At 45.0% G+C, this 9,438-nt stretch overlaps 1 protein-coding gene across 1 annotated transcript in view; it reads left to right on the forward strand.

Moving 5' to 3' along the window:
• Positions 1-9,438, forward strand: part of LOC124039437 (cytoplasmic protein NCK1-like) — a 96,830-nt gene that overhangs the window by 37,445 nt on the left and 49,947 nt on the right. The window contains exon 2 of the mRNA XM_046355401.1: positions 591-831. Within this exon, the coding sequence (XP_046211357.1) occupies positions 606-831 (226 nt within the window). The 5' untranslated portion in view covers positions 591-605. The remainder of the gene's footprint in view (positions 1-590; positions 832-9,438) is intronic.

Here is a 9,438-nt window from a genome sequence, read left to right on the forward strand (position 1 = left end):
ATGCATAATGAATATACTGATCACACCCAATTTAATTCCACTAAATGTTGCTAATAAACTCATTAACCATCCATCAATGAGGAGGTTCAAAAACATTTTCTCAATGGGATTTTTTTCTTCTCCCTGACAATTGGCCACAAATACATTTCTTGATCTGCTTTTCAAATGTGTTTTATTGGCCAAAGGCCGGCTGTTAATGTCTAACAGACACCCTGTGTCCTTTATGACATGACCCAAATACAACTACCAAAACCAATGGTGAACCTGAACAATCTTAAACAAATATGAACGATTTGAAAACCCTACTCAGTAGTTGGGTAAAAGACCATTTTATACAGCGGGGTTAGTAACAATGACCAACTACGTTGGTTGTCACTCCACTAATAAAGCCTATGATTTAACATTGCGAAAGCCATTTTTAGAAGCATCTGAATGCCGAAGGAGCTGTGAAGATATAGCTTATTAGAACAGGGATAGGCCTACACCTCGTTGGTCCACTGTCCCAAACTGTCCACACAGTTATCTGCCAGTCACACAGGTCCCCAGGTCCAAGATGACAAAACTAAACCGTATCTCCTCTCTCTCCCCAGGTCCAGAGGTCCAAGATGACTGAAGAGGTGATTGTCATCGCCAAGTTTGACTACCTGGCTCAGCAAGACCAGGAGTTGGACATTAAGAAGAACGAGCGGCTGTGGCTGCTGGACGACAGTAAATCGTGGTGGAGGGTCCGCAACGCCACCAACAAGACCGGCTTCGTACCCTCCAACTACGTAGAGAGGAAGAACAGCGCCAGGAAGGCATCCATCGTCAAGAACCTCAAAGACACACTAGGTGAGAAACTGTCCTAACCTTAACCTCAGTTACACTAGGTCAGGAACTGTCCTAACCTTAACCTCAGTCAAACTGTCCTAACCTCAGTCACACTAGGTCAGGACCTGTCCTAACCTTAACCTCAGTTACACTAGGTCAGGACCTGTCCTAACCTTAACCTCAGTTACACTAGGTCAGGAACTGTCCTAACCTTAACCTCAGTTAAACTGTCCTAACCTCAGTCACACTAGGTCAGGACCTGTCCTAGCCTTAACCTCAGTTACACTAGGTCAGGAACTGTCCTAGCCTTAACCTCAGTTACACTAGGTCAGGAACTGTCCTAACCTTAACCTCAGTTAAACTGTCCTAACCTCAGTCACACTAGGTCAGGACCTGTCCTAACCTTAACCTCAGTTACACTAGGTCAATAACTGTCCTAACCTTAACCTCAGTTACACTAGGTCATGAACTGTCCTAACCTTAACCTCAGTCAAACTGTCCTAACCTCAGTCACACTAGGTCAGGACCTGTCCTAACCTTAACCTCAGTTACACTAGGTCAGGAACTGTCCTAACCTTAACCTCAGTTACACTAGGTCAGGAACTGTCCTAACCTTAACCTCAGTTACACTAGGTCAGGAACTGTCCTAACCTTAACCTCAGTTACACTAGGTCAAGAACTGTCCTAACCTTAACCTCAGTCACACTAGGTCAGGAACTGTCCTAACCTTAACCTCAGTCACACTAGGTCAGGAACTGTCCTAACCTTAACCTCAGTCACACTAGGTCAGGAACTGTCCTAACCTTAACCTCAGTTACACTAGGTCAGGAACTGTCCTAACCTTAACCTCAGTTACACTAGGTCAGGAACTGTCCTAACCTTAACCTCAGTTACACTAGGTCAGGAACTGTCCTAACCTTAACCTCAGTTACACTAGGTCAGGAACTGTCCTAACCTTAACCTCAGTTACACTAGGTCAGGAACTGTCCTAACCTTAACCTCAGTTACACTAGGTCAGGAACTGTCCTAACCTTAACCTCAGTTACACTAGGTCAGGAACTGTCCTAACCTTAACCTCAGTCACACTAGGTCAGGAACTGTCCTAACCTTAACCTCAGTCACACTAGGTCAGGAACTGTCCTAACCTTAACCTCAGTCACACTAGGTCAGGAACTGTCCTAACCTTAACCTCAGTCACACTAGGTCAGGAACTGTCCTAACCTTAACCTCAGTTACACTAGGTCAGGAACTGTCCTAACCTTAACCTCAGTTACACTAGGTCAGGAACTGTCCTAACCTTAACCTCAGTTACACTAGGTCAGGAACTGTCCTAACCTTAACCTCAGTTACACTAGGTCAGAAACTGTCCTAACCTTAACCTCAGTTACACTAGGTCAGGAACTGTCCTAACCTTAACCTCAGTTACACTAGGTCAGGAACTGTCCTAACCTTAACCTCAGTTACACTAGGTCAGGAACTGTCCTAACCTTAACCTCAGTTACACTAGGTCAAGAACTGTCCTAACCTTAACCTCAGTCACACTAGGTCAGGAACTGTCCTAACCTTAACCTCAGTCACACTAGGTCAGGAACTGTCCTAACCTTAACCTCAGTTACACTAGGTCAGGAACTGTCCTAACCTTAACCTCAGTTACACTAGGTCAGGAACTGTCCTAACCTTAACCTCAGTTACACTAGGTCAGAAACTGTCCTAACCTCAGTCACACTAGGTCAGAAACTGTCCTAACCTTAACCTCAGTTACACTAGGTCAGGAACTGTCCTAACCTTAACCTCAGTTAAACTGTCCTAACCTCAGTCACACTAGGTCAGGACCTGTCCTAGCCTTAACCTCAGTTACACTAGGTCAGGAACTGTCCTAACCTTAACCTCAGTTAAACTGTCCTAACCTCAGTCACACTAGGTCAGGACCTGTCCTAACCTTAACCTCAGTTACACTAGGTCAATAACTGTCCTAACCTTAACCTCAGTTACACTAGGTCATGAACTGTCCTAACCTTAACCTCAGTCAAACTGTCCTAACCTCAGTCACACTAGGTCAGGACCTGTCCTAACCTTAACCTCAGTTACACTAGGTCAGGAACTGTCCTAACCTTAACCTCAGTTACACTAGGTCAGGAACTGTCCTAACCTTAACCTCAGTTACACTAGGTCAGGAACTGTCCTAACCTTAACCTCAGTTACACTAGGTCAAGAACTGTCCTAACCTTAACCTCAGTCACACTAGGTCAGGAACTGTCCTAACCTTAACCTCAGTCACACTAGGTCAGGAACTGTCCTAACCTTAACCTCAGTCACACTAGGTCAGGAACTGTCCTAACCTTAACCTCAGTTACACTAGGTCAGGAACTGTCCTAACCTTAACCTCAGTTACACTAGGTCAGGAACTGTCCTAACCTTAACCTCAGTTACACTAGGTCAGGAACTGTCCTAACCTTAACCTCAGTTACACTAGGTCAGGAACTGTCCTAACCTTAACCTCAGTTACACTAGGTCAGGAACTGTCCTAACCTTAACCTCAGTTACACTAGGTCAGGAACTGTCCTAACCTTAACCTCAGTTACACTAGGTCAGGAACTGTCCTAACCTTAACCTCAGTCACACTAGGTCAGGAACTGTCCTAACCTTAACCTCAGTCACACTAGGTCAGGAACTGTCCTAACCTTAACCTCAGTCACACTAGGTCAGGAACTGTCCTAACCTTAACCTCAGTCACACTAGGTCAGGAACTGTCCTAACCTTAACCTCAGTTACACTAGGTCAGGAACTGTCCTAACCTTAACCTCAGTTACACTAGGTCAGGAACTGTCCTAACCTTAACCTCAGTTACACTAGGTCAGGAACTGTCCTAACCTTAACCTCAGTTACACTAGGTCAGAAACTGTCCTAACCTTAACCTCAGTTACACTAGGTCAGGAACTGTCCTAACCTTAACCTCAGTTACACTAGGTCAGGAACTGTCCTAACCTTAACCTCAGTTACACTAGGTCAGGAACTGTCCTAACCTTAACCTCAGTTACACTAGGTCAAGAACTGTCCTAACCTTAACCTCAGTCACACTAGGTCAGGAACTGTCCTAACCTTAACCTCAGTCACACTAGGTCAGGAACTGTCCTAACCTTAACCTCAGTTACACTAGGTCAGGAACTGTCCTAACCTTAACCTCAGTTACACTAGGTCAGGAACTGTCCTAACCTTAACCTCAGTTACACTAGGTCAGAAACTGTCCTAACCTCAGTCACACTAGGTCAGAAACTGTCCTAACCTTAACCTCAGTTACACTAGGTCAGGAACTGTCCTAACCTTAACCTCAGTTAAACTGTCCTAACCTCAGTCACACTAGGTCAGGACCTGTCCTAGCCTTAACCTCAGTTACACTAGGTCAGGAACTGTCCTAACCTTAACCTCAGTTAAACTGTCCTAACCTCAGTCACACTAGGTCAGGACCTGTCCTAACCTTAACCTCAGTTACACTAGGTCAATAACTGTCCTAACCTTAACCTCAGTTACACTAGGTCATGAACTGTCCTAACCTTAACCTCAGTCAAACTGTCCTAACCTCAGTCACACTAGGTCAGGACCTGTCCTAACCTTAACCTCAGTTACACTAGGTCAGGAACTGTCCTAACCTTAACCTCAGTTACACTAGGTCAGGAACTGTCCTAACCTTAACCTCAGTTACACTAGGTCAGGAACTGTCCTAACCTTAACCTCAGTTACACTAGGTCAAGAACTGTCCTAACCTTAACCTCAGTCACACTAGGTCAGGAACTGTCCTAACCTTAACCTCAGTCACACTAGGTCAGGAACTGTCCTAACCTTAACCTCAGTCACACTAGGTCAGGAACTGTCCTAACCTTAACCTCAGTTACACTAGGTCAGGAACTGTCCTAACCTTAACCTCAGTTACACTAGGTCAGGAACTGTCCTAACCTTAACCTCAGTTACACTAGGTCAGGAACTGTCCTAACCTTAACCTCAGTTACACTAGGTCAGGAACTGTCCTAACCTTAACCTCAGTTACACTAGGTCAGGAACTGTCCTAACCTTAACCTCAGTTACACTAGGTCAGGAACTGTCCTAACCTTAACCTCAGTTACACTAGGTCAGGAACTGTCCTAACCTTAACCTCAGTCACACTAGGTCAGGAACTGTCCTAACCTTAACCTCAGTCACACTAGGTCAGGAACTGTCCTAACCTTAACCTCAGTCACACTAGGTCAGGAACTGTCCTAACCTTAACCTCAGTCACACTAGGTCAGGAACTGTCCTAACCTTAACCTCAGTTACACTAGGTCAGGAACTGTCCTAACCTTAACCTCAGTTACACTAGGTCAGGAACTGTCCTAACCTTAACCTCAGTTACACTAGGTCAGGAACTGTCCTAACCTTAACCTCAGTTACACTAGGTCAGAAACTGTCCTAACCTTAACCTCAGTTACACTAGGTCAGGAACTGTCCTAACCTTAACCTCAGTTACACTAGGTCAGGAACTGTCCTAACCTTAACCTCAGTTACACTAGGTCAGGAACTGTCCTAACCTTAACCTCAGTTACACTAGGTCAAGAACTGTCCTAACCTTAACCTCAGTCACACTAGGTCAGGAACTGTCCTAACCTTAACCTCAGTCACACTAGGTCAGGAACTGTCCTAACCTTAACCTCAGTTACACTAGGTCAGGAACTGTCCTAACCTTAACCTCAGTTACACTAGGTCAGGAACTGTCCTAACCTTAACCTCAGTTACACTAGGTCAGAAACTGTCCTAACCTCAGTCACACTAGGTCAGAAACTGTCCTAACCTTAACCTCAGTTACACTAGGTCAGGAACTGTCCTAACCTTAACCTCAGTCAAACTGTCCTAACCTCAGTCACACTAGGTCAGGACCTGTCCTAACCTTAACCTCAGTTACACTAGGTCAGGAACTGTCCTAACCTTAACCTCAGTTACACTAGGTCAGGAACTGTCCTAACCTTAACCTCAGTTACACTAGGTCAGGAACTGTCCTAACCTTAACCTCAGTTACACTAGGTCAGGAACTGTCCTAACCTCAGTCACACTAGGTCAGGAACTGTCCTAACCTTAACCTCAGTCAAACTGTCCTAACCTCAGTCACACTAGGTCAGGACCTGTCCTAACCTTAACCTCAGTTACACTAGGTCAGGAACTGTCCTAACCTTAACCTCAGTTACACTAGGTCAGGAACTGTCCTAACCTTAACCTCAGTTACACTAGGTCAGGAACTGTCCTAACCTTAACCTCAGTTACACTAGGTCAGGAACTGTCCTAACCTTAACCTCAGTTACACTAGGTCAGGAACTGTCCTAACCTTAACCTCAGTTACACTAGGTCAGGAACTGTCCTAACCTTAACCTCAGTTACACTAGGTCAGAAACTGTCCTAACCTTAACCTCAGTTACACTAGGTCAGAAACTGTCCTAACCTTAACCTCAGTTACACTAGGTCAGAAACTGTCCTAACCTTAACCTCAGTCAAACTGTCCTAACCTTAACCTCAGTTACACTATGTCAGAAACTGTCCTAACCTTAACCTCAGTTACACTAGGTCAAAAACTGTCCTAAAATAACCTATAGGCCGATAAGCTTCATTGGTGAAAATTTTCTGTGACTAACCATTAACATCCCTAGTGGAACTCAAAACACTTGGCTCGATTGTTATCTCTAAATATAATATTGTTGCTATATAGCCATGTAGGCTAATTTATCTGCCAGGGAAATCTGACCATACCTATATTCTCCTGATTCCTGCTTACAAGCAAAAACTACTCATTGGCGGCAGCCCTGGCTTTTACCTCAGTGCAGATGTTGCCTGTAATACATTGCTTCTGGTTGGGAAATGTACGTACGGTCCCTGTGGGAACGACGTCATCGATGCTCTTATTGATGAAGCCGGTGACTGGGTTGGTATACTCCTCAATGCCATTGGATGATCCCAGAACATATTCCAGTCTGTGCTAGCAAATCAGTAGCATCCGTGTCATCTGACCACTACCATATTGAGCAAGTTACTGGTACTTCCTTCTTCATTTTTTTGCTTGTAAGCAGGAATCAGGAGGATATAATTATGGTCAGATTTGCCAAATGCAGGGCGAGGGAGATGTTTGTCTTTGTGTGTGGAGTCTTGATTTATTATTTTTTTCTCCAGTTGCACATGTGTTTGTGTTGGGGGTGTAATTGTATTGTGGGAGGAGGGGGAGGTGTAATTCTGTTGTGTGTGTTGGGGGGGTGGTGTAATTATATTGTGTTGTGGTGTGTGTTGGTGGGGGTGTAATTATATTGTGTGTGGGGGTGTAATTATATGTGTGTGGGGGGGGGGGGGTGTAATTATATTGTGTGTCGGGGGGTGTAATTATATTGTGTGTCGGGGGTGTAATTATATTGTGTGTCGGGGGGTGTATTATATTGTGTGTCGGGGGTGTGATTATATTGTGTGTCGGGGGTGTGATTGTATTGTGTCGGGGGTGTGATTGTATTGTGTCGGGGGGTGATTGTATTGTGTGGGGGTGTGTGATTTATATTGTGTGGGGGTGTGTGATTATATTGTGTGTCGGGGGTGTGATTATATTGTGTGTCGGGGTGCGATTATATTGTGTGTCGGGGTGCGATTATATTGTGTGTCGGGGGTGCGATTATATTGTGTGTCGGGGGTGCGATTATATTGTGTGTCGGGGTGCGATTATATTGTGTGTGTGTGTGGGGGTGTGATTATATTGTGTGTGTGGGGGTGTAATTATATTGTGGGGGGGTGTAATTGTGTTGTGTGTGTGTGTGGGGGGGGGTGTAATGTGTGTTGTGTGTGTGGGGGGTGTAATTGTGTTGTGTGTGGGGGGGTAATTGTGTTGTGTGTGTGTGGGGGGTAATTGTGTTGTGTGGGGGGGTAATTGTGTTGTGTTGGTGGGGTGTTATTGTTTTGTTGTGTGGGGGGGGTGTTGATGTTTGTGTTTTTCTTCCTATGACCCACCGGGAACAGAGGTCTTACCTGGACTTGAAGAACGCACTGCCACCTTTACAGGTTACAACTATAGCCTGGAGATTCAACCATGTTGTCCCACCCAGAGTCTCTCCACCTTTACAACTATAGCCTAGAGATTCAACCATGTTGTCCTACCTAGAGTCTCTCCACCTTTACAGGTTACAACTATAGCCTGGAGATTCAACCATGTTGTCCTACCCAGAGTCTCTCCACCTTTACAACTATAGCCTAGAGATTCAACCATGTTGTCCTACCCAGAGTCTCTCCACCTTTACAACTATAGCCTAGAGATTCAACCATGTTGTCCTACCCAGAGTCTCTCCACCTTTACAACTATAGCCTAGAGATTCAACCATGTTGTCCTACCCAGAGCCTCTCCACCTTTACAGGTTACAACTATAGCCTAGAGATTCAACCATGTTGTCCTACCCAGAGTCTCTCCACCTTTACAACTATAGCCTAGAGATTCAACCATGTTGTCCTACCCAGAGTCTCTCCACCTTTACAACTATAGCCTAGAGATTCAACCATGTTGTCCTACCCAGAGTCTCTCCACCTTTACAACTATAGCCTAGAGATTCAACCATGTTGTCCTACCCAGAGTCTCTCCACCTTTACAACTATAGCCTAGAGATTCAACCATGTTGTCCTACCCAGAGTCTCTCCACCTTTACAACTATAGCCTAGAGATTCAACCATGTTGTCCTACCCAGAGTCTCTCCACCTTTACAACTATAGCCTAGAGATTCAACCATGTTGTCCTACCCAGAGTCTCTCCACCTTTACAACTATAGCCTAGAGATTCAACCATGTTGTCCCACCCAGAGTCCCTCCACCTTTACAACTATAGCCTAGAGATTCAACCATGTTGTCCTACCCAGACTCTCTCCACCTTTACAACTATGGTGGTGATGTCCCTGTGTTACAGCCACCTCCTACGATGTCCCTGTGTTACAGTGTGTATAGTAGTGGTGTGTATAGTGGTGGTGTGTATAGTGGTGTGTATAGTGGTGGTGTGTATAGTGGTGGTGTGTATAGTGGTGATGTGTATAGTGGTGATGTGTATAGTGGTGGTGTGTATAGTGGTCTAGATGGTGATGTGTATAGTGGTGATGTGTATAGTGGTGGTGTGTATAGTGGTGGTGTGTATAGTGGTGGTGTGTATAGTGGTGATGTGTATAGTGGTGGTGTGTATAGTGGTGGTGTGTATAGTGGTGGTGTGTATAGTGGTGGTGTGTATAGTGGTGGTGTGTATAGTGGTGATGTGTATAGTGGTGATGTGTAGTGGTGATGTGTATAGTGGTGATGTGTATAGTGGTGATGTGTATAGTGGTCTAGATGGTGGTGTGTATAGTGGTGATGTGTATAGTGGTCTAGATGGTGATGTGTATAGTGGTGATGTGTATAGTGGTGATGTGTATAGTGGTGATGTGTATAGTGGTCTAGATGGTGATGTGTATAGTGGTGATGTGTATAGTGGTGATGTGTATAGTGGTGGTGTGTATAGTGGTCTAGATGGTGATGTGTATAGTGGTGATGTGTATAGTGGTGATGTGTATAGTGGTGGTGTGTATAGTAGTCTAGGTGGTGATGTGTATAGTGGTGGTGTGTATAGTG

Source organism: Oncorhynchus gorbuscha, linkage group LG07 (genome assembly GCF_021184085.1).
Source record: "Oncorhynchus gorbuscha isolate QuinsamMale2020 ecotype Even-year linkage group LG07, OgorEven_v1.0, whole genome shotgun sequence".
Classification (NCBI taxonomy): Eukaryota; Metazoa; Chordata; class Actinopteri; order Salmoniformes; family Salmonidae; genus Oncorhynchus; species Oncorhynchus gorbuscha.